Source organism: Nicotiana tabacum, chromosome 22 (genome assembly GCF_000715075.1).
Source record: "Nicotiana tabacum cultivar K326 chromosome 22, ASM71507v2, whole genome shotgun sequence".
Lineage (NCBI taxonomy): Eukaryota > Viridiplantae > Streptophyta > Magnoliopsida > Solanales > Solanaceae > Nicotiana > Nicotiana tabacum.
The window spans coordinates 80,712,421-80,737,921 of record NC_134101.1 but is presented as its reverse complement, the minus strand read 5'-3'; the positions used below and the strand labels follow the sequence as shown (position 1 = coordinate 80,737,921).

Here is a 25,501-nt window from a genome sequence, read left to right as displayed (position 1 = left end):
AGAAATGGTTAGGGGGTCCCAGCTGTTAAGGTGACGTAATAATGAGTGAGAGCAATATCAACAAAAGCAGCAAAAGATCCTGCTGTAGTATATTCGGAATCCAAATTTGCTCCACGTAAGGCCAAAAGATTAGTTTGGCCTCCAAGCTCCGGGGAAAAGGCTATATCTTGCAGCATCAACTTTCAATTCAATTAATGGGTATAAAAGTGCACAAGCATCTCCAAAACCCAAGTTCTTCCTTATAGTGAAAAAAGAATCAATAGCAAAATCCACATTTAGGAACAAAAGGTTTTAAATTATATGGTCTTCACTGGATAATTGCATCTAACTCAGCTAATGATTAGAAATTTCTGAGTAGTTGCCTATACGGCAAACTGTCTCTGAGGCCAGTCAATGCATTTTGATATGACATCAAACTTTTTTCTGTAAAAATAGTCTGCACAGCTCAACCCACCATCCTGAACAAATAACCGATGGCAGGCAATGATAATCATATACTACATTACAACATCAAATTTTCTCGCAGTTCATCGTGATGGCTATCTATTTCATTGAAAAACATTCAGCCATTGGAAAACCTTCTATATTGGCATATGTATGACGCAGCGCAAACAAGTCCCACTTTTCATCAGATCAAAAGCTTTGTTTATCTCCTCAAATGGCAGGTTATGTGTGATCAAGTCATCTATCTCAATTTCCTGCAAGCAAAACCTCACAATGGCTTAATATTCCAATGTTGAAAGTCCTTTTGGAGTAAATAAACACGACGTCCCAAGGTTTCATCAAGTTGAAAAAACAGTGTAACAGTTTACCTTCCTTAGGTACATCTCAACTAATGAAGGAATTTCAGACTTCGGTTTCCATCCTCCAAATAGAGATCCTGTCAATGTTCTACCGGTAAGAAGAAGTCCATAATGAGCTGTTACCTCTGGCTTCAGCTTGGGTACTCCAAGTGTGACGGTCAAACCCCATCCCTAACACAAATAGGAGAAGACAGAAAATTGGGGGTATAAGAAAGAGAAACAAATCTCAGAGAATACAGGAGAGTACTGAAATGGGGTCTCTATACTTACATCACAACATGATTGCAATGCAGTGGTAATCATTCCTGTATCTCCTATACACTCAAATGAATAGTCTGCACCTCCATCAGTTATGCGTTTTATAACCTGAAATTAAAAAGTACTCAGAGTTTACGAAAGGAAAGCATAGCCTGAGCATGAACAGAACTGGTCCATTCTGTATGCTATTTGCTGACGATATTGGTTTACTGACGACGCTATACAAGACGTTAAACAAAAGTTTGAACTTTGAATAAACATTCCACAATAGTAAGGGTTTTAGGATAAGTAAAGATAAGAAATGATATATACACGCGAATTAAGCCGGCATAAGACGAACCAAGTAAAGTTAGACGGGATAGCAGTGCATAAATTAAGACAATTCAAATATAAGCTCAATGGTCTAGGTGAATGGTCGATAGGCGAATATATAAAAAATTAAAATAGAATGTTGGAATTGAGGAGCACTACAGAAATGTTATGCAATAGGAAGATACTTACCAAAGTGCGGCAAATTCTGTTGGCCATATTTAAGACCATCGATATTATATGGGATTGAATGTTGGGTCTCTAATTCCCAACCCTCCATAATATGAGTATCGTACAAAGCGTATGTTCGTATAGATATGTGTTCACACAAGATTGACAAGATAAAAGAAAATTATGGAATATGCAAGTAGCACAAGTAGAGGAGACCTCAAATGTACCAGTTTGTAGGTATGATACCAAGAGTTAGAGAGGGCAGAGGTCGATTCAGGATTTAAGCTCTATGGGTTCAACATTTAGGTTTCTAGCGTCGAACCCATTATATTTTTAAGGTTATGGGTTCATATCTATTACATATTGCAATTATAGTGAATTTTTATACATAAATTTATGCTCCACACCAAAAGTACTGGATTCAGATGAACCCGGTACCTCCAAGCTCCCGGTACCTCCAAGCCCCATCCTCCCCCGAGAAAGGAGGCAAGTAGACCTAAAGCCACATAGAAGGAAGCTGTCTTTATAGACCAACAATCACGCAAAATCTATGCAGCAGCAGTCATGAAACACATAACATAATAGAAGCAAAAGAACCATAGGTGTTAGTGCTTAGTCATACTGGTAAAGCATTAGGTCTAGTATTTGCTAAAAGACTTTTTATCTGTTTCGAGATTTGTATGAATTAGAAATTAGAAAATTTAAGAAAACCTCTATTAGATAATCCCCAAATTATTGCGTATTGGAGTGAAACAGGTCCAAATAGAGCAAAATGAAAGTGAGAATTTATATAGACGGTCCAACTAGCTCGAGATTGAGACATAGTTGTTGTAACGCTTCTGTGTTGTTTTAGACAGCAAACATGATTAGCAAGACTCATGACCAATTAGCTGGGAGAAAGAATGAAACTAATTTACAAGCTTTTGTTGTATATATATCGTGAAAAGTAAAACACCTGTGGGATGGGTTCATCAGTATCATTTGGGTTCAAAAAATCGGTCACTCCAAAAGCCTTTGCTGCACCAGAAGGGCAGAACATCAATAAACCAGGGAAACTTTTCATCATAAGTTTAGGAAAACTTTTCAGGTTTTCAACTTTTTACAAGAAGTCTGACGTGATACCTTTTTCGTATTTCTCTTGCATTGTGTCTACACCAATAATTTGAGATGCTCCCCTCATTTTAGCACCTTGTGCAACCTATTAGCTCAATATGTAAGCATCTTATTATTTATCATTGTCAAGTTCTCCAGGAAAACATTTAGCCTATATTATGTTAGCTGTTAAGCTTGGATCAATGTACTCACAGAAAGGCCTACAGTCCCAAGACCAAAAATGACCACTTTTGATCCTTCCGAGATATTTGCAACCTTCCAAGCAGCACCTAGACCTGATTATTTCATTTCAATTGTGAGGCTGCACAATGCTTCATTTGAAATGTTCAGAATAACAACTTAACTTATGGCTAGTTGTGAAGCTATACAGAGATAAATAGGCTAAGAATTAAAGTAACATCTAAGAACTGAAGGAGGATTTAACTATTTGGAAAAAACATTTCAAACGATATAACAAATTTCAATAGTAGTAAAGAAGTAAAAAATCAGCTGTGATTTAATTGAACAGTACTCCATAAGTTACCTGCTGCCGCTCCACAACTGAGGAGGCAGATTTTATCCAAAGGCGCATTTGAACTAACCTTGACCGCACAACCAGAGTGTACAACCGTATATTCACTAAAACTTGAAACTGCACAATAATGATAAACCGGCTTCCCTTTTATAGAGAACCGCGTCTTCTGATCACTGTGCATAACACCTTTTCGTTCCAATCCAAGAACTTGGCAAATGTTGCTTTTGCCTGAGGTACAATGTCTGCATCTCATGCATTCCCCAGTAAATAAGGTTAGCACATGGTCTCCTTCTACAAATTCAGTCACTCCTTGCCCAACACTCTCAACAATCCTGCAAAAATATTAAAGCTTGATTCTATGTTCAGAAATGAGAGAATATTGAATCCATCAACCACTTCTATTGCATTGCAATTGTGGCTCTTGATGATGCCACGGTCTGTGACGGAATGCTTTTCTTTATAGACAGAGCACCTGATGAGTAAGTCAACTAAGAGTATTTTGGTGATGAAACCATTACGCATCAAGTGGGTGATGAAACCATTATACATGCTTGACAAATTCGGAAATTTGAGAAATCCAACTCAAAATAACATTGGCCCTTCCCTACAACATGACCATTAGCCTCTTGGAGAGACGCATTATCACGCCAAGACATGTTTCAAGGCTATGCATTATATAAGAAAATTTTGAGTTAGTATTTTGACGACTTCCTATCAGCAGCAAGATACATGTTTAAACTACTGACTAAAAGCATTATCATTCAAGTAGAAGCTGGACGAGATATAGAACTAACCCTGATGCTTCATGACCAAATATCCTAGGATAAATAGAAGCCTGAGCCTGAAAATAACAAAAACTTCATCATTGGGTGCGAAATATTTGAAGGATAAGAAAATAATTCTGGTAGATTCATATGAAAAGAAAAATAAAACAAGAACCAGATTTGCCAAAATGATAAAGAAAGACAAGATGAACGAATAAAGAGGGCCCAAGATTGAGTCTTTTCTACTGTATAATGTGCCCGCATCCCCCCTTCCCTACATAAGTTCAGATTTTACCTTTGAGAACACAAAATAAGATTGGATTTAGCTAGTTTTCTTTGGGAAACAAAATGAGATTGGGATGAGTGCGAAGCGCTTTTGTCAGATAAACTCATAAAAGCGCAATCTTATACAGTATAACTTGCTAGTTCTTATGCTAAGCACCTCTACTGTATCTCTAACAAAGGCAGTCCATCTCCAGTCGGTCCAAGATTGAGCACCTAATAATTCAATGCCATATTTGTAGAAATGATTTATTATGATGAACAAATTTCAAACATTTAGTAGGAATAATTCATGTAACTGAAACAGCAGCTTAGCACAGTTCCATTCCAGCATTTGTCTTCCTAGTACCAGAATTGACTTAGATTTAGTAGCTTGACATAAAAGATATGGTTGTCCTGTTGGGAAAAATTTTCAACCCAAAAAGAAAAAGGGATGAAGTAGAGATCAAACCTGTGACAACCAAGCAGTGACATCACTGCGACAGAGAGAAGTAGAGACAACCTTAACACGAATCTCCATAGGCTGAGGTGGACTCAATTCCACCTCCTCTATTACCATTGCTTCTCCTGGTCCCCATGCCACAGCAGCTGAAAATTAAATAATCAAGATTCTTGGTAAGAAGGGAAAATAAATAAAAAAAAGTAAAAAGCAAATGAAGGGTATTCAAAGTGGATACCAACCTTTGCAGGTGATGACACCAGGCTGTTTGTGCTGCACTGAATCAGTAAGGGACATTTTCTTTGAATCTTCTCACTTGTACTGAAACAATGGAGAAATGTATAAACCAATCTATCCCTTTTGTGACGCGATCAATGCAATGAGCAGAGGAGGAATTTGGACTTAGTTATTGTGTAGAGAGAAGTGAAGGAGAAGGGATGGGGGGGAAGTAGGTGGGGTGGGTAGGTAAAGAAGGCAAACTTACTTTGGGTTGGTTGGTAACAACAGCTATTGCTCTCTCCACGTCCCAACTCCCAAATGACAATTTGACTCGAGTGTTGATTTAAAATAGTCTAATTATGATTTAAAATTTTAAATAAATAAAATATAATGATTATAGAAAATTCATATACTTGATTCCTATTAATGAAGAATTAGGGCACAATTGAACTGAGTTGAGTTGAGTTGAGTTTGAGTTTTGATTTGAACGATGTTAACATGTTCATCTTCTGTTATTGGAAGAAGTAGCCTGAAAATTTACTTTCTTAATATTCCCGTTGAAATTAACTTATGCCAACTTTGGAAGGTAAGGATAGAGTGCACTTGTGGTAAGATTTTCCGACGAAATTAACTACTGCCAACATTAGCAGATTCATTATCCAGTATGTTTGTTTCTACTCTTCCCTAAGATCAGCATATTAAATCCACCAAATAACGTTCATTTGCATATCTTTCAACTCACATCTTTTTCATATATTGATAAGGCACTCTGCATTCCACTGTAAATCAACCTTTGTCTTTTGTTGTCGACTTCAGCATATTAAGAATGAGATGCTTGTGTCTCGTTCTGAATTGTTCTAACAGTGCAAAACAGTACCAAGAAATCGTCCGTTCAATCCGAGAAACCATCATTATTCACTCACGTCGAGTAAACTGAGAATTTACCATCACATATCATGTAACAAGACGATTCGAAAATTCATAGTCTGAAATATAGAAAATCATTTTTGCAACAGACAAGCTACGGGAACAGCTTTATACCCTTTTGAGGCCAAGAATCTTACCATCGTCTTACACCTTGCTTTCGAGTTCAAAACTCATAGCTTATGGATTTCCAGAAGGTACTGAGAGTACAGACACAATGAGGAAGAAATTACCCATAGATGAAGAAATATACCAGCTTTTACCAATGGAAATAATGAGAGTCTTCTGTGAAGTAGAAATGCAGAGCGCAACAAATTACAAAGAAGAGCAATACATCACAAGTCATTAAGATGTAATTTTAAGAAATGTACAAGATGCAAACAAGGAGGAAGCAAGGACCTATAAAGTGGCCTTGCATGAAGCTTTATTATGTCCTGGTTCCTTGCACCTGCTGCAACTTACTGTCCTCTTATCCGGGTCTACAGTTTTGGTATCCTCTGGTTTTTCCTCAATCTGCGATTCTGAAGGGCAAGGGGGTAACACATCCGCAGTATCTGACTCACCATCTTCTTCAACTGGTGTTCCAATCACAGGTATCGGGTTTACAGACACAGAATATGTAGAACGGTAACTTTCAACTGTAAAGTAGCTTGAGCAGTAATCATACACACATTTACCAATGGATTTGAACACAGCAACCGCATGGCAGCAAGGCAGCCCACTTTGTTTCCACTCCAGGCATGTGCACTCACGGTTTTCAATATTCACAACATGAGTCATCTCATCATGAACTTCAAATAGGACATCAGATGAGAATAGAACTTTTAGACCATGAGCTTTAACAGCTTCTTCCTGTATCTTTCTCTCTTTTGACGGAGTAAGTTTAGTGGACCAATTACTTGGCTCCAATTTACGACGATCTATTAGATCACCGAGCATACATATTAAGGCTTCAATCTTTTGCATTATTGTTGATCCACGAGAATCCTCACTCAACTTGGAGTATGGTTCTGCAACATCCTCTGTTACATAATTATAGTGCTGACCCTTAAATAACAAACTTGTCCAACACTCTGGCTCAATCTGGATCACCCAATCGTATGCGTGGGAACTAATCTGTTTAATTTTCTCAGTCGAATTTTTAAAACCACCAAGTCGGACTGCATGAGCAACGGCAAGGAAAATTTCAGGTAAAACATTTCTCCCATCACCATTGAATGGACCCTTTAGATTTCTCTTAAAGCTTTCCAGAAGATGAAAAATGGAATAGCCATGACAAGCATTCTCAAACACCTCAAGCACAGAGTTCTTTAAATTCTTCTCTCGATCTGAGATAAAAGTTATAGATTGAGAAGTTGATAATGCAGATTTTAGTTGCTCCAAAAACCAACGCCAACTATCATCATTTTCAATATCTATTACTGCAAAAGCAACTGGAAAGAAACCATCATCTGCATCAACCGCAGTTGCTGTCAACAGAGTCTCCTTGTACCTTGATCTTAGAGATGTAGCTTCAAGGAAAATCAGAGGTCGGCAACCGCGCTTGAAACCATGTATTGAGGCATGAAGTGAGAAAAAGAAGCGCTGTAGTATTTTTTCATCGTTTATCATAAGCTTAGCAACAGTACCAGGATTAGTATTTACTACCTTCTCACAGAACCAAGGCAACCTGTTATATGACTTTCTGTACAAACCTTGAAGTTGCTCCTTGGCATCTTCCATCCCTCGCCGTACTTGTCTATATCTCAATTTAATCCCAAAGTCACGCAAAATGCCTTTAGCGATTTCCCTGGGTTTGTCATTTGGAGAATCACGTAACCTTTCCTTAATGATACTTACCAACCAATTCCTTGTACGATGACCAGACTTCCACGATTCGCCTCCACATGTATGCAAATAATTAAACTTTCTGATCCTAAATGTTTGAGCAGCAGGGACCCTAGATGCATGAATTCTCCAAGAGCAACCCTCTACGGTACATCTGCCACTTACACGGGAAGCATCATTTTTCTTCAACTTGTAGACAAAGCGATTAGCAACAGCATACTTTTGCAGTGCAGCCCGGAACTCTTTCACACTCCTAAAATCCTGACCGACACCAGTAATACCTTCTTTCCAAGTGGCAACTAGTTTCTCTGGCAGATCTTCATCACGAAGAGCAACTGCAGAGGAGCTGTCAGAATCATCAGGTAATTGAACACAATCTTCATCCTCCACCGTGTCATTACTGTCCATCACACCAGTTGAATTTCGACTCTTTTTCTTCCGTGAGAATTTCTCCTTAGAATCATTACCGGTCACGACAATGGTTGGACCGTTGGCACCAATTGTCCATGAAGCAGTGCGCCTGCGCTTCTTTACAGTATCAGCAGGGGTACTATCATAGTCAAAGCTGATTGGGCTCTGAGCAGTAGTACCAACAGCAGCACGTGAGCGTGGAGCATAGTCAGAATCATCCTCAGCAACATGGCCAGAAGAAGGGTTTGACGAAGTAGTGGCTTGACTGGAGCTATCAGCTGTTGCATTAATAGCTGGTTCCTGGCAGCTGATATGTACATCGACCAGACAATCACTTTGAATAACTAGAGGAGAGGCAGCATCAGTATGAACAGTCCCTAACGGGGTAGCTTTTGAAGGTGTTGTACTCAAACCACCAGAATCAGCTGCTGCTGCAGGCGTGCCATGATGATTTACGTTCTCAGCCAGTTTTAACCCAATTGTCCTGGAAGTGTTGTTAATTGAGATACAAGCAGAATGTCAATTACATATATACTACCAGCGACATGCAAGTGATTAACCAATTTGCTTTAGCCATAATAGACATTGGCTGGCAACGGGCTCGTTTCACTAAATCATGTCAATAAGGTAATGAAAGTTTATAAGTACTTAAAATAATTGTGCTAATACCTGTCAGTGTATGTGTTCAATGCTTCGTGATCAAAACCTTCCTTCCCACTGACAAAAATCTCAGCTGTAACAGAATTAGCATGAAACTCAACCATTCTTTTGAAGTCCCTTTCGCTCCTTAAATTAATAAGAGTTTTCCTATTTCCTGGAAGAAAGTATTTAATTGACACTGTTTTAAGCTCCAGATTGCACATCTCTGCCAATTTTATCTTCAGATGATCAAATGGAGTATCTTCGTTGATATTTACAGCATTTGCCTCTCCTCCATTATATGACAAGGTTCCACCGGCATCACTCACAAATTCACCACCAGACTGGCAAATTAAAATAAGCTTTCCCTTCACCATGGCATAAATCTTCAAAAACCAACAGGAAAAAAGGTCAGTGTAAATAAAACTTAAAATGGCTATTGGCAAATGGTCCTCTATTGAAGTTCATCTTAATTCTAAGATACCCTGTAAGTAAGCAAGGATCATTCTAGAGAATATGATGCATCAGCACTCATTTGAGAAACTGGGCCCATTTGAATTTGCAAATATTCAAGAAACGTAATTAAGGCCTTATTTGTCTGCACTTAATGCTGTCTGAATATTAATTATTCAGATCTCAAATATTAAATGCATTTGTTTTTTAAGTCTGATGATTGATGAGACGCGAGGCGGTGTTAACGAGAGGCTGGAGGTTTGGAGACAGGCCTTTGAGTCTAAGGGTTTCAAGTTGAGCAGGACTAATAGCCTGTTTGGCCAAGCTTCTAAAATAAGCTTATTTTGAAAAGTGTTTTTCTCAAAAGTACTTTTCAAAAAAATGCTTTTGGTGAGAAGCAGTTTGTGCTTGGCTAATTAATTTGAAAAACACTTTTGAACAGTAATTAGTGTTTGGCCAAGCTTTTGAAAACTGCTTTTAAGTGTATTTTTCTCAAAAGTGCTTCTCAGAAAAGTGCTTTTGGAAGCTACTTTTTTCTGCTTCTCAAAAAACTGCTTCTGCTTCTCCTCAAAAGCACTTTTTTCCATCTAAAAGCTTGGCCAAACACCTTAATTTTTTGGCCGAAAAAAGCACTTTTGGCCCAAAAAAAGCTTGGCCAAACAGGCTATAAGACAGAATACCTGGAGTGCAGGTTCAGCGTCGAGTCGAGGGATGCGGGCAAGGACGTGAGGCTTGGATCACAGGTCATCCCCAAGAGAGGCAGTTTCAAGTACCTTGGGTCGGTTATCCAGCAGGACGGGGAGATCGACGAGGACGTCACACACCGTATAGGGGTGGGATGGATGAAATAGAGGTTAGCATCGGGAGTCCTGTGTGACAAGAAAGTGCCATCGATACTCAAAGGTAAGTTTTATAAAGCGGTGGTTAGACCGGCTATGTTATATGGGGTAGAGTGTTGGCCGGTAAAGAACTCACATATAATGAAGATGAAAGTAGCAGAAATGAGAATGTTGAGGTGGATGTGCGGGCATACTAGGATGGATAAGATTAGGAATGAAGATATTCGGGAGAAGATGGGCGTGGCTCCTATAGAAGACAAGATGCGGGAAGCGAGGCTCAGATGGTTCGGGCATGTGCGGAGGAGAAGCCCTAATGCCCCGGTAAGAAGGTGTGAGCGGTTGGCTTTCGCGGGCACGAGAAAAAATAGAGGACAGTCTAAGAAGTATTGGGGAGAGGTGATCAGGCAAGACATAACGTGGCTTCAGATTTTCAAGGACATGGCCCTTGATAGGAAGATGTGGAGGTCGAGTATTAGGGTTGTAGGTTAGGAGGTAGTTGAGCATTTTTCTACTTCGTACCGTGTGTGAGGCTAGTCTGATAGGGTTTGTCTTAGACTACCAGCGGTTAATGTTGTGGTCACACTATTCTTCCATTTTTCATAGCACCAGGCCTTCTTTTACTGGTTATTGTTATTGCGTTTCATCTATTTTCTGGTTCTTATGATGCTGTTATTATTTCTATCTATTAACGGTACTGATATATTGACTCTTTTCCTCTTTTTCGTTTTTTTGAGCCGAGGGTCTAGCGGAAACAGTCTTTCTACTCCATCGGGTAGGGGTAAGGTCAGCGTACACACTACCCTCCCCAGACCCTGCACCTGTGGGATTTTACTGGGTTGTTATTGTAGTTGTTGTTTTTTAAGTCTGAATCTTAATTATACAGATCTTAATCATTAAGTGCGTATTTTTTTATTTCACAACCACTTAATAGGTATGAATAGCTCCAAATAATTAAGATTTATAACAAAAACTTAATTTCATTAAGATGCTATTATCCTTATTCACTACTAACCGCCGCCACCGCCCACCATTATCACCTACCACCATGCACCACCGACCAACACCGTACTTAATCACCACCACCGACCACCACCATTCTTAACCATAGTCACCACCACCATCATCATCGACTACCATCACCCACCACCCTACCATTATCGACTACCACTACCTACCACCCCCACCATCATCAACCATAGTCACCATTGTCCATCATTATAAACTGCCACCACCCACCACCACCTTCCTCAACCTCAACTACCACTATCAATTACCACTAGCTACTACCCACAACTACCATCATTAACCAAAACTACCACCAATCACCTTCTCCAGTTGGCATCCACAAGCACCATCGTTAGCCATCACCACCACCAACTACCATATTATTTTAAAAAAAATATTTTGTTAATAGGATACTAAATTAAAAAGTATTTTATTTGAATTTTCTATTTATTAATTTTTAAATAAAGACAAATTTTATACATTCAAAAAAATAAATAGTCTTAATCATTTAGTATTCATATATTAATACACATCTTAAAATTCAGATGTGTCAGATTCAGACGTTTTAATCTTAATATTCAGATGTGCATTCATATTCAGATATCTTAATCATTAAAAAAAGAAATGAGGCCCTTTCTGCACATGGATTATTTAACTCTTTATCCAAATGACCACTTAAAAACCAGAAAATTTGTTGTTGGATAACTCAGTGTTATCAAAGGCGAAAAGCGCAAAAAGGCTCTAAGGTCTGTTGGGGCTTTAAGCGCAACGCGCAAATAAAGCGTGGGCTTTAAGGAAAAAAAGGCGCAAATAGAGTAAAACTACAAATATGTATGTGTAGTCCAAGACTAATATCTATAAGCATGAATACCAAATATATGGACAAAAAAAAATTAATGAGAATTTACGATAAAGTGAAATATCAATTGTTTAGTGTCGCCTCTTCAGGATTGCGCTTATTGGCAAGGAAAAGCATGCCTTAGCGCCTTCATGACAACACTGAAGCGCCCGTTAAGCGAGGCGAAGCGCTCAACGTGTTTTGAGCCTCGCTTTAGGGCTTAAGCGCGCTTTAAGCACTCCTTTGATAATATTATGGATAACTACTTAAAAACCTAAAGGTGTTTTGAGCCTCGCTTTAGGGATAACAAGCAAGGTCTGGGGAGGGAAGAGGTTTGGAGACAGGCACTCCTCTGATTGATGAGTCGTAGGGGTAAGGTCTGCGTACACACTATCCTCCAGGTATTCCGTCTTTGTCCTGCTCAGCTTGAAACCCTTAGACTCAAGAGCATGTCTCCTAACCTCTAGCCTCTCGTTAACACCGGCTCGCGACTCATCAATCAGAAGAGTGCTTGTTTGTTATCCAAACCTCGTAGGGGTAAGGTCTGCGTACACATTACCCTCCCCAAACCCCATTAGTAGGATTTTACTGGGTTGTTGTTGTTGTTGTTATTGTTTCTGAAGCTAAGTTGGTTCTGTAAAAGAGGTGTGTGTAGTGAAAGCCTGAAAGGTAGACTGTGTGACCATTAGCCTTAGGAGTGATCACAGTACGCAGCAACAACTATGGATTTCAGGAAAATTTAGAGGAAAGTACGACCGCACATGGTCAATAATTATTCCTTTCTTTTCTTTTAATTTAAAGAAAGTACAGCATCCAGGTAGAGCTAGAACTACAGTAAGCCAGCTCTTTTACATTGTAACAAGACAGAGAAATTTCAACACTTTTATCTACTTTTTTTAATCCTTTCGCAAATAATGTTGTATCTACTATCTAGTGTATTTACATTCTCATTTCACACCAAAAAGCCAAAAGACAAATATATGTGTATTATAATATATGTAGTTCTCCACTTTGCTGTCAAAGCATAAGTTCCATTCTTTCCATATAACCCATCATACACACAAATACAAGCTGCGATGATCTCCTGGGAAAATTTCAGTCACAATTTTTTACTTTCTTCCTTTTTCATTTTAAATTGCTGGAAGCTTCACAATGATGTTTTACCATTTCATTAAAAGGGTCGCGGGAACCAGAAAATACTAAGAATTCATTTAATGGAAATCTGGCACCTAATCTATAAATAAAACTAACTTTAAAGTAAAGTAAAATAAGCAAAGCACAGTAGCTTAGCTCTTCAAGAGGAGCCAGAGCAAAAGTAATGCAAGCAGAGAGTAGAATAGTACCAATAATCACCATTCACCAAATGAAAGATTGGTTAATCAGTGTATGCACAAACAGCAGGCTACTGCCTCCTGCGGCGGAGCATTAGAACTGCAAGGAATTCAAACATCTTGAAATAATTCCCCTTCGACAAACAAACAAACAAATAAAAGAGAAATTTGCTAATCTCTAGCCACAACTTCCTCATATTCCAAAACTTAATTAAGACAGCAATTAGTCGTAGAATGAATCCAACTCGAGACACCAACTCTTTTGTGCTAAATGATCCTATATCTCAAGTTAGAACAAATCAGACAAGAAATGTGAACTCCATCCATATGTAAATAAGTACTACTCATAGAAAACCATGTAACTGATTTGAAAACAGAAGTCACTATACAACACACCTAAGAATATTACAGAAAAAGAAGGGAAACCCCCTTGGTTAATCCAATATTTTTGATTTAGTGAAAAGTTCACTAAACAGTGCAACAAATAATAGATATGAACTCATAATTTTAAAAATACAATGGGTTCAATGTTTAAAACCTTAAAGGTTGAACCTTTAGGGCTTAATCCTGAATCCGCCCCTTACTGCACCTTCTACTTTTGTGATAATGGGTGAATACAATATCTTAGTTTAGTCAATACTGAATACCACTGCACCTACTACTCCTACAGTGATAATAAGTGTGGCCAGTCTAACCCCCTGTTTGGATAGTTGTTTCCCGTGGTTCATTATTGTATTGTTTTCATTGATACCATGTTAGTTCCATAGTTCTTAAAATTATATTGTATGGTGTTGTAAACCCATTGTAACTCTGATGTTATATAACCATGAAAAAGTTCAATAGTCGGTCAGTTCCTCCATTTGTGAACTCCTTCTGCGGCAAAATTCAACTGAACTGTAAGTTCTCTTCTTTGTCTTACTGCACTTCTGTACTTTGTTTTTGATAGCACAAAACGTAGAAATATTAATATGCTGTGCTAATGTGATATGCAATCTGGACATGATTATCTTGAAATCATGGGGTAGGGGATGCTGATACGGTTAATATGGTTATCCTAGTAATTGTTGCTATTTTTAATAGTTATAGTAGTTCAGGGATATTTTAGTAAACTTATATGTTATTATACAGTCAAACCAAATAATAAAAATGTTATTAAACCATGACAAACAATACAGTCTATCCAAATATTGTATTCATTAGTACAGTACAATAGGATACTATACTATACGATACTGTACGTTATGAAACCATGGGTAACAACCATCCAAACAGAGTGTAAATATTTGTATCTTTCATAAAACTTTATAAAAAGCTCGAGCTGAAGGGTTGCCACTGCTTGAATAAACATTCAAGCCCATAGTAAATACATAACAAAAACAATTGAAAAGTAGCTAACTCTTCAATGTAAGACAGGCACACAAAAAAAAAATTGCAAATATACTGCAGATATGTATATTAGTCTGTATAAATTAAATCGATAAAAACAGAGACAACATAATGTGAGAAACTTACCTGAAAGCGTAATTGAGGAGGAGGAATATGGAAGTGGAAAGGGAAATTGAGAAGAAGGAAGACGGGACTGAGAAGTGATAGAAACCCTAGAATTGGGGGTAGTTTTTGAATTACGTCTAAAAGGGGAGAGTGAATGAGTGATAGGAAAAAGCAAAGGGCGAGGGGGTCTTCCGATAAATGTACTAGTTAGCGGGGCTAGATGGATAAATGGGTTAGTTAGCGGGGCTAGATGGATAAATTAATTAAGTACATGAAAGGGGGTCTTTAAGGAATTTAGGAAAAGCTCAAGATTTTGAGAAAATGCCTAGTCAACGCTTGTAGTACTAGATCTTTTGGATGCTGCAAACCTAGACTCGAATCTTTTCTCGTTCTTAGAAGCTGTAATTGTTCTCAAAGTAAATGTCTTACTCATAGAAAAGGTAAGTTTTAACTATTTAACTAATAATGGAAATATGAAGGCAAGAGTTGTTTCAGGCACATTAACAATCAACTACTAGACGAAGTTTGAGTCATAGGTTAGAAATTCACAGTTATAATTGTTTGACCAAAAAATATAGATCTTGATTCAAATAATTAAATTTATATAAATGAGGGTTAACCTTAGCTAATAATAATATTCCTAACATGAAGTTCTTTAAAATGTAACAAATACTATGTAGATATATTCGGATAGCGGCGGCAGTATGCAATAAATATTCTAGAAATCAAAGGCAATAATGTAGCATTCAATATCAATGAATAACAATAAATGGCACTTAAGTAAATAGAATGAATGAGTCACCCAAGAAATGATGGAATCAGTGAATGTTCTTTCTGACAATGACGAGTGATGGACAATCCTTTAAATATTTGAGTTATTCTCGGATCTAATAGAAAAGTGTAGACAAGAATCTTAGTGAAAAGATGATATTTGTATATTTTCAATGAGATCTGATTCTCTTTCTCAAGTCAAAGTGTATTTTTATAAATGAATATCACATGTCCCCTATTATTTTGTCTCTTTCTATTTATAGGGAACATGTTCCTAAAAACCCTAACAGTACAAGTGTAGAGAATATTCACTAGAATATTCTCTTTTGTATCCTATCTCAAAACTAGTCGTTACAGCTTTGTTAAGAGTGCTCGACCTCGGCCTCGATGACAACTCCTCGACTTCGGTCTTGCTGACTCTTCGACCGTGGCCTTCGCTGATAATTAGATTGCTTCGACGCGTGACATCCCACGAATGTTTTACTAATACCATTTCGACTAAAAATGGATTTTGACCCATACAATTAGTCCCTCCGCTTATCGAGGTCGTTCCCGCGGATGAGGTCGGTGAGCGGACAATGTCTTTCATAACTCGATTTTATAAAGTTGGTTGAGGTCGTGGTCGTGGTCGTGGAGATAGGGCTACGTGGCCTTCTGAGGTCCGCATATTTTGAATTTTTTTAATTACCCGAGAAGTCTGTTGGAGCCATCTGGTCCAAGAGAAGAAGTGACGTCATGACACCATGCGTCATAATGATGTCGTTTCCCGGCGACTCTTGATTGGCTCTGTCATTTCGATTTCCGTGCTAATCATGACCCGTTGTTTCGATTCTAGTGCCTCTCAAATCTTATAAATAGGGGAACCTAAAGCCTTTCGATCTGTGATGACGGTGAAGGAATTGGCAGATCTTAAGGCTAAATTCGGCATTCCCAATCACGTCAAGTTGATCCTGGCCGGGTGGGACATGGTGCAGGTCCATTGTCCTGGGTATTGTGCCCTTTACGCCTACCCCTTCCAAGTCGGCTATTCTCTCCCCCTTCTTTCGCTGGCGGAGGAATTTTATCGTCACTACGGCGTTTGCACTGCTCAGCTTGCATCGTACGTTTTTAAAGTCATGAAGATGCTCACCAAGTTTGCTGAGCTGACCGGGGTCGAAGTGACACTGCGGCATTTAATCCATCTGTTCGCTCCTACCTATTATAGGGGGACGATGTTGAACCTTCGCCACCGAGGGGGAAAATGCCTGGTGGTGAAGATGGACGACAAGTCCAATCATCAATTCTGGTTCAACTTCTTCTATGTCAGGACCGAGGACGTTGTGACCAACGTCGACGGCATTTCCGAGTCTTGGAACCATACTCGTAAGTATTTTGGTCTCTTTCTCATGTTTGGTCCTGAATTTTGACTTCTTGCCTTCTTCTTTTGCAGCCAAGACCTCGCCTCCTCCTTTGGTCCCTCATATTTCTAACTGGGTCGATCGTCTCCTCCCTCACATTGTAGGGATTCGTGAAGGCCCAAGTTTTTTCAAGAAGTTTAGGCATGCCCTCCCTTCTACTGGTTATTTACTTGTTACCATCGGTGTCTAAACTCCTTTTTTTTTGTTCAGCTTCGCTGATTGTCCCTTTTCTTGTTTTTTCTTAGCTTTGGCCAGGGGATCTATGAGGAGGTCGAGAGCACCCGCACCCTCGTTCCAGAAGAGGAAAGCTATTGCGTCCTCGATTTCTGCCCCTACTTCAACTGCAGCTAATCCTACCTTTGTTCCAGTCCCTCTTGTTGTTGCATCCGAATCTGTCCCTACTTCGGCCGTGGAGACTTTGGTCGTGGAGACCTCGGCTTCTCCTTTGTATTCTCTCATCAACGAGGACGACGAACCTTTGGCTGGTGATGGAGATTTGATTCCTTGTAAGAGGAGGGTCGTAAACGTCGGGGGAGAGAGTTTGAGCTTAGCAATGGCGTCGAAGTCCAGTGCAGTGATCTACAAGCTCAGGTAGTCATGTTGCGAGGCTAGCTTGAGGAATGTCAATTTAGGGTGGAAGCTCTTAGTGGCGAGATTGCTGAGAAGCAAGATGAGCTAGAGAAGCGGAGTATGCGTAGTCGGAGGCTTTGAAGAAGGCGGAGTCCCTTGAGGTGGTGATCCGGACTCTCCATTCCGAGAGAGAAAATGATTTAACAACGACAAGGATCAAATAAGAACAGCTCGATGAACGGATTGGGGAGTTGGAGAAAGAGACTTATGGTATCTACGATCGAGTTACTGCTCTGGAGGCCGAGAAGACCTAATTACTGGCACAATCATCCTCCTCCCGTACTTTAGATTTTTCCAATGTTCCTCGGGAGTTATATGAGGAGTGGATTCATGCCGAGGCCCAGTTAGATGTCTTTCGAGATTTGCATGCGGCGGGATCTGTTTCTCAGGTTGCCCTCGAAGATGTTCATGTTAAGGCTCGTTAAGCTCGAGTCGCTTGTGGGTATGATCCAGCTACGCCTGAAGCCGGTGAGGACGAGGGGGATGAGGGTGTAGACCGGCTCGAGGAGAACGCCCGTATGATACAGCATATCCTGAGGGTGAAGGTGGCGATGGCGAGGTTATTGGTGGTCAGAGTGGCGACGCCGTTGAGGGCTAAGTTGGTGAGCGCACTGATGTTCGTGATGGCGGCGATCGGTAGTTTTCTTTTGACCTTTCGTGTATTTTTGTCGGCGTCTTCACGAGCCTCTGTAAACAGTTATGAAATATCAAAGTTGTTCCTTGCGTCTTTTTTCCTTGTGGTTTATTTTCTGTACTTGTATGTTTTTTTGCCTCTATTGTTTGCTTGTTTCGCTTTTGTCCTTGTTATTGTTGTTGTCTTTTAGCTGGACGTGGCCTTGGAGCCGACTATTCGTAGATTGTGTGCATTGTTTTTTTATTGAGGTGTGGCCGAGAGCCAAAAGGTATTTGTTCGAACGAGGTCGAACGTAACCTTTTATTAGATTGCGGTTGGGGCCCGGTAGGTGTTTGTTTGAAAGTAATCGAACATAACCTTTCATTAAATTGCGGTCGAGGGCCGGTAGGTGTTTGTTCGAGTGTAATCGAACATAACCTTTTGTTAAATTGCGACCGAGGGCCGGTAGGTGTTTGTTCGAGCGTAATCGAACATAACCTTTCGTTGAGTCACGGCCGAGGGCCGGTAGATACTTAACGAGCGGGGTCGAACATAACCTTTTGTTAAGTCGCGGCCGAGGGCTGGCAGATGTTTGTTCAAGCGAGGTCGAACATAACCTTTCGTTAAGTCACGGCCAAGGGCCGGTAGGTGTTTGTTCGAGCAGGATCGACATAACCTTTCATTAAGTCACGGCCAAAGGCCAGTAGGTATTTGTTTGAGTGGGGTCAAACATAACCTTTTGTTAAGTCGTGGCCGAGGGCCGGTAGGCGTTCTGATAAACGTAAGTATTTTATTGATTTGACATTGTTGGTTTGGTTACATACTTGGAGAAAATTATAATTTTTGGGTGTTGGCTGGTATTATAGTCCCAATCCCAATCTACCTAGTCCCTTCATTGTTTGACTTGGAGAGTATTGAGAGGTCGAGTAATGAAATAGTAACAACGGTCCTGCCCTCGTGTCACGACCCAAATCGGAGGGCCGGGACGGGCACCCGGTGCCTTACTCAACCGAGTACCAACGTAACATATCTTTCTTATCACACCATCATAGGTAAATGGGCCAGAAGGGCCATCATAAGATAACTAGAATAAAACATAAGGGAATACTAGACATTGGACGACCCAACATGATATAGAAACTTATACACGTGACATGCGGGCCTATAAGGCCGACATGATCATTTGTACATTCAAAACATAGGCCGATAAATCCATACAAGTATCCATATACATGACATCTGTCTACTGGCCTCTAAGAGTACATAAGCGTCATAAAGGTCGGGACACGGCCCCGCCAAACCAATCAATACATGTCCAAATCATACTGACCAAATAGGCAACCCCGGAGCAAGTAGAGTGCACCAACACCTTTCGCTGAGCTGATAGCCTACTAAGAGGACTGTCAACCTGTCTATCGGGACATGCGGGCATGAAATGCAATGTCCCCCGGCAAAAGGGACGTCAGTACAAATAAAGTACCGAGTATGTAAGGCATGAAAGAAACACGGTGTAAAGAACTTAACATGTAAGTCTGAATATCTATGTGAACCGTGAAACATTTATAATGTCATGCATATACGTGTAAATGTCATACCATGCATACATAACATCATCAAGCCTCTGAGGGCATCCCATCATATCATCTCGGCATCTGTGGGCGAAATAATCAACGTATACCAGCTGATCAGGTGGTGGTGCGTATATAACGTCGTAACCTTTCCACATATCCCATATACATATAATATACGCATATATAACGCCATCTGGTCATGGGTCAATGTACATGTATAAATGAATGCAATGCATAATGAAGTAAGTCAATAAGATATCTCGGATAAACTTTATCAACTTACGTATTTTTCTAAGACCCGTGAACAAATGATATAATAATAGGAGACATGGGGAATCAAGAATATAGGCACTCCTAGTACTTCTATGAATAGAGCCATTTATGAAAGTTGTGCGTTTGCTCCTTTCGTTTGTATCATATGGATCATGCCAAAAGTAAAGAAGGAATAGCCTTAACATACCTTTGTCATTTACCTAACCACACGACGTCGGTTCAGCCCGTTAGTACTTCAATCTACAACAAAAAATAAGGGACCATTGTTAAGCTTACGGAAGCTAGAACTCAACACAAATGAGCGACTAACTCATCTACTAAATTTTGGACAGCACCTCCCCTTATTCTTTTCACTTTCCTCAAATCCACAAACAAGACCAACATGTCGAGAATGTCAACAAACATATATATATCAATACCTAACCTCATATTCATTACAATACATCACCAAAACAGTCCACACCATCTCACCCAACAACCAAGTTCTAACTTGCACTTTCCAGCCTTCTCTTCTTCCAAACACATCAACCACAATAGCAATAGTATTCTTAAGTTATTTCTACTGATTTCCAGCCATAAAACAACAAGAATTCAACTCCAAAATAGTCCAGCAACTACAATACTTCAACATGAAGTTCAACTTACTTCACAAGTTTCCTTTATCAAATCAACTAGATATACATAGATGATCTTAAATACATATAGGAGAAGTTAAACCTTACCTTAGCAGCAAGAATACTCATCCAACTAAGCTTTACTTCAAGCTCAAATAAGTTTTTTACCCCAAACAACAAAGTAGAGAGATAACTAGGTGATCTTGATCTTCCAAGAGAGAAATCACCTTACCAACTTATGGATTTGGTCTTGAACCCTAAGATAACTTTGAGAGAGATCTTGGGCTGATATTTTAGAGCTCCTTTAAGTTGCAATAGAGAGAGAGGGATTATGAATTGTTTTCTAATTGAAATTGAGATATATCTATGTTTATATGGCCCCACTAATGGGTTTGGGAAGATGGGTCTTGGGCTACCCCAAGACTTATCCATCTCTATCCTTGTCCATTCCCTTTTAATTTGATCCACAAGCTCTAAGTAGGTGATGCACCTACTTGTCACCTACTTAATCAAGTAGGTGATTCATGTTGGTCCTTTTTCCATTTTGAAACATGTGTCTCATCCTCATTAAATAATTTAGACATGAATCGAGTAGCTCAAGAAAGTATGACAGAAAGTAAGTTGGTGAAGCAGGCACGTCGGGTAAGCAAGCAGCTCATTTTTATTTGTCCAAAATCTCCTTTCTCACGTTAAGTGCATTCGTCCTCAACCTAGTCGTTTGTATGTTGAACGAAAATACGGGATATAATATCATTAGATCACTTTATATACTTTCAAATAGAATCTCATTTCCGAGCTTACATCAATTGACTTACGGCGTACTTTCACGTTCGAAAATATGGGGTGTAACATCATTCCCCCCTTTGGAACATTCATCCTCGAAGTTGACTGATGCCCTTATCATTCTCATAACCTATAGCTCTTGCAAATACTTTAATACTCTTCTTTCCATCTCGGCAACTGTTCTGTGAATAAATCCAAAGGCTAGGGCATTCCCCCCTTTAGGCCTCTTTCTCACACCTCGAATTGTGGTCGAAATTCTTCCAATCTCGTAACTATTGCTACCTTATATCATGCAGTCTGTATGACTTTGTCCTTGTATGTGCGCCTATGCGACTCTTCTCTCATTTTTCATCCAACTTTTAGCCAATCTCTGGGCCTCACTTTGTGAACATATACAGAATTATGACAAGTTATCCCTCTAGGTGTCTATGGCTTTACTACATCTAAGTAGGTCATACTATACCATAACTCTTACTTTGGTTTATTGTTACTGAGGTCTGCTACCAAACTCCAGGTTACTTTCGTTGCTTATCCTATATGTATAAATCTAAGTCCTTTAATTTTTCCTCATTACTGGTCATCTTAAGAATGACAGCCTAATCTTATCTCATACTTTATAACTTTTATCCATCCATTGGTGATTCACCTCAATGTTGATTTACAATCTACCACTGATAACTTGAAACCTCTTACGTAATACACTGTCACTAGGGCTAACGTCGCATCGAGGAACATTTGAAGTGATTTGCTTGATCAACTTCAATAACTGTATTTCATAGCATCCCAATGTGATTCATCTTATAGGGGTATTTTAATCCCGTGCAATTCATGAAATCCCTTTTCTTTAGATCATTACTCAATCAAATGTCTAAATGTCATCCTCTTTTCTTTCAAAATTACACTCTTATTCTACTACTAGGGCAGCATTCCATCTATTCTAAATGCTCATAGTCTTAGACTCCTCTGAGTTCACTCAATGCTATACTGAGCTTTCTATAACTTACGAAAACCATCAGCTCTCTTGTTTTGATGGGCTTAATCCCGAGGACTTACCTATTCTCACTCGTCTTTTCTTATCCTTACTTCTGTCTTCCTAAAACATTGTCTCTCTACCATACTTTAGCTTGCGACCTACACATATCTATTTGTACTACTCGCAACCTCCTCTAACTTGCTTGCACCATAGATTTCCTTATGTTATTCTGGAACCTCAAGTGAGACATCATATTGTCTCTAACTCTTATTTACTCTCTTAACTAGACCTCTCGGTACCTGGAAACCATAGGCTGGTAGATATGTTACTGACTACACCACTATCATTTCTTGATACTGAATCCCAGTGCTTCTAGCCCTCTATCTGAAGTATGGACTATTCACAACCTTCTGCACATGAGTATCTCGTACCTTCTATACCTTTACCTTACATACCTTAAAATCTCGCATCGTATCTTCCATCTCTTTCATAACCTCCCTTCCACATAGGTATAATTCACGTCCACAACTTGAAGCTCTACTATAATACTTGCACCTATGGTGCATACACAATCCGATGGAAGCTCATACTGACTTTCTATGAGGCCGGTACTCTTCTAACTGGCTTTATCGTAGAGCCGTTATAGAATATGGTTGGTGTACTATCTCTCTTGTACCTCTGATATTAAGAGTGATTTTGCAATGGTTTCAATCACGATTTCTATAATTATCTAGGTCCAACAATCAGACTCTTGATTTACTTAGCTGATGTAACTCTTTAGTTTCCTCTTCTTTCTCAGCCTTTATGTAGTCTTAAGCTATCTTCCGATCTGTGGCTCAGGGTATTAGTTATTACTTTAGCCTTTCATGGACGCTATGAAATATCCATGATATACTCTTCTAACAACTCAATTCTTTGTCTATGACCCATGCTCAATTTTTTCTTTTAACTTATATCGGAGTCTTTTACGGCTGTATGAATGTTAACATATATGTTGCATGAATAATACTCCAAAATCTTAAATGTGTTTATAACGTAACTAACTCTGGGTCATTGATAAAATAATTCCTTTCGTTCCTTCTCAGCTTTCTTTAAACGTAAGCAATTACTTTTCCTGGTCATTCTACTACATGCTGCATGAATAATTGGCTTATCTTAGTGGCCACAAATACTAGAATTCCATGTAACTCATATGATCTCAAATGTCACTTTTGGATTATTTTTTTTCACTTCCCATTCATTAGCCACGGTAGGTGCCACTTTCTTATGGAGTGCATACAATGCTGTAGTGGGACTGTTTTTACATGACCATTTCTTCTTCAAGTTACTATGCTTAGATTGACGCCTTCTTTCTTATTTCCTCAGCTAGTTTTTCATTGTAGTACTTAAGGAGGACCCTCTGACCCTTGTAAAGCTGCGAGCTTATTACATCGTATACTCGACGGAATTTTTTGATGTTCTTCCTCACCTATAATTATACTTAGTTACTTACCTCCACACCCTTGTGCTTGTAGGGTTGCTTCTGAACTGATATTTTGACTGTCTTCCCAGTGGCAACCTCTTTTATTTCCGTAACACCAATACAGTACCTTTAACTACCCCAACTCTTATCTGAATATTTCTCAAGGATTACATTGTCATAACTGCGAGACTGAATTCACCATATTGGATTTCACTATGTTTATCTTGCACGATCTGCTGATTTGCCTGTATCCTCTTGTCTAGCCATAACTAGGCTCTTCCTGAATCAACTACTAACTTCTCGTTAGTCTATTCTCATATCTGTATTCCGCGTAATCTCTCTTGGGATATGTCCTCTGTCTTAACTTACCTCTTACACTGGCTCCTTATGTATCAAGTATTCATTCGTACTTATTTATCAATAACATCCTGGTCGGGAACCTTTACTGCTCCTCCATGCCGTCGTGCTTGCATAATGTTCTGGAGTCGTAACCTATCTGTGGGATTTGAATAAGTGAAATCTCACCCCTTTCTCGTTTTTATCGTATTCTTCCTTTACTATTCCATAGTTCCCTGAACCATATAACTCCTACTTAATACCATATCACGCCATCTTTCCCCCTCTCTTCATCTTTGGCATCTTTTTACATATTCACTGACTCTTACTCGCCTTGCGGTAATCCTTCTATATTAAGGATAACGAAATTTCTTACTCACGAGAGTGACACCTAGTGTAAGTGGCACACTTAGTCCTTTAAGCTTAACTCTACTGACAATGCTTGCTTTAGGGAAGCGTCTTCCTGAATGAACTTTAAAGGTTATTCTTTTGTTGTCCATTCAATTATTGCCGGAACGCTATCTCTGAAATTCTCACAATTCCGACTATTATAAAATCCTTCGGAAATGTCATCTCGCTAACAATCCATCCATCATTTTGGGTTACTCTAACCCCAGCTGAATCATGATATATCATCCTTCTTTTAAACTATATCTATTGGCTCCCATGGAGAATAACTGAGATGGGTGTGCCAATTGTACATACCTCTGTTACAATTGAAGGTAACTTAAAATGCTTATATTTCTCCGCCTGAATTGTAAATACTGATAATCTTCACTAATTGGGTACCTCGTACCCTTCTTCACATTGCTTCCTTTACTTGTTGAAACATGTATCTACCTTCTGATTCTCTCGTTGCTTTAAACTATATGGGTGGATAGATATTCATGCCTTAGGGCTCCTTATCAAGAAGCTTACACGTCTTAGTACACACATGATCTACTAAAGACCTCACATTTACTCATCATAATCTTGATGCAAAATTGAGTTCCTCTAACTCAACTCTTCCACAACCACAGTGAGTCTCTTACCAGTTGTCTTCCTAGATGTAGGTATCGTTGTATTACGAATAAAATAGAATTTAGGAGTTTGAATTCTTACAACTGGGCTCTACCACACGATCTAGAGTAAGAAGAAATAGTGACAGTCCTAAATGCCTTGTAGCCTCTTGCTTTTAAGTGTGGTGCACAACACACCCATAAACAAGACTCTAATAGACATGGATTGTAGACTCTCTAGGACAGAACTGCTCTGATACCACTTTTGTCACGACCCAAATAGGAGAGCCGCGACGGGCACTCGGTGCCTTACTCAACCGAGTACCAACGTAATATATCTTTATTATCACACCATCATAGGTAAATGGGCCAGAAGGGCCATCATGAGATAACTGGAATAAAACATAAGGGAATACTAGACATTGGATGACCCAACATGATATAGAAACT

The 25,501-nt window shown here is 39.3% G+C and overlaps 2 protein-coding genes across 3 annotated transcripts; both read right to left on the bottom strand.

Annotated features, from left to right (window-relative positions):
* Window positions 1-274: 274 nt before the first annotated feature.
* LOC107765740 (alcohol dehydrogenase-like 6) lies at window positions 275-7,902 on the bottom strand. 2 transcript variants are annotated; one of them, XM_016584425.2, is made up of 11 exons: window positions 5,615-7,902; window positions 4,896-4,974; window positions 4,666-4,802; window positions 3,963-4,009; window positions 3,178-3,500; window positions 2,847-2,929; window positions 2,664-2,739; window positions 2,497-2,558; window positions 1,074-1,169; window positions 813-974; window positions 275-698 (listed from the first exon to the last, which is right to left on the bottom strand). In XM_016584425.2, the coding sequence occupies exons 2-11, from the start codon at window positions 4,948-4,950 to the stop codon at window positions 582-584; spliced, it is 1,158 nt and encodes a 385-aa protein (XP_016439911.2). In that variant the 5' UTR covers window positions 4,951-4,974; window positions 5,615-7,902; the 3' UTR covers window positions 275-581. The 2 variants fall into 2 exon arrangements, with proteins under 2 accessions (XP_016439911.2, XP_016439910.2); XM_016584424.2 differs by lacking the exon at window positions 5,615-7,902 and adding an exon at window positions 5,138-5,241.
* Window positions 6,037-14,824, bottom strand: LOC107765739 (uncharacterized). The gene is made up of 3 exons (XM_016584423.2): window positions 14,652-14,824; window positions 8,704-9,059; window positions 6,037-8,518 (listed from the first exon to the last, which is right to left on the bottom strand). Exons 2-3 carry the CDS (start codon window positions 9,048-9,050, stop codon window positions 6,196-6,198), a joined length of 2,670 nt encoding a protein of 889 aa, XP_016439909.2. The 5' UTR covers window positions 9,051-9,059; window positions 14,652-14,824; the 3' UTR covers window positions 6,037-6,195.
* Window positions 14,825-25,501: the final 10,677 nt, after the last annotated feature.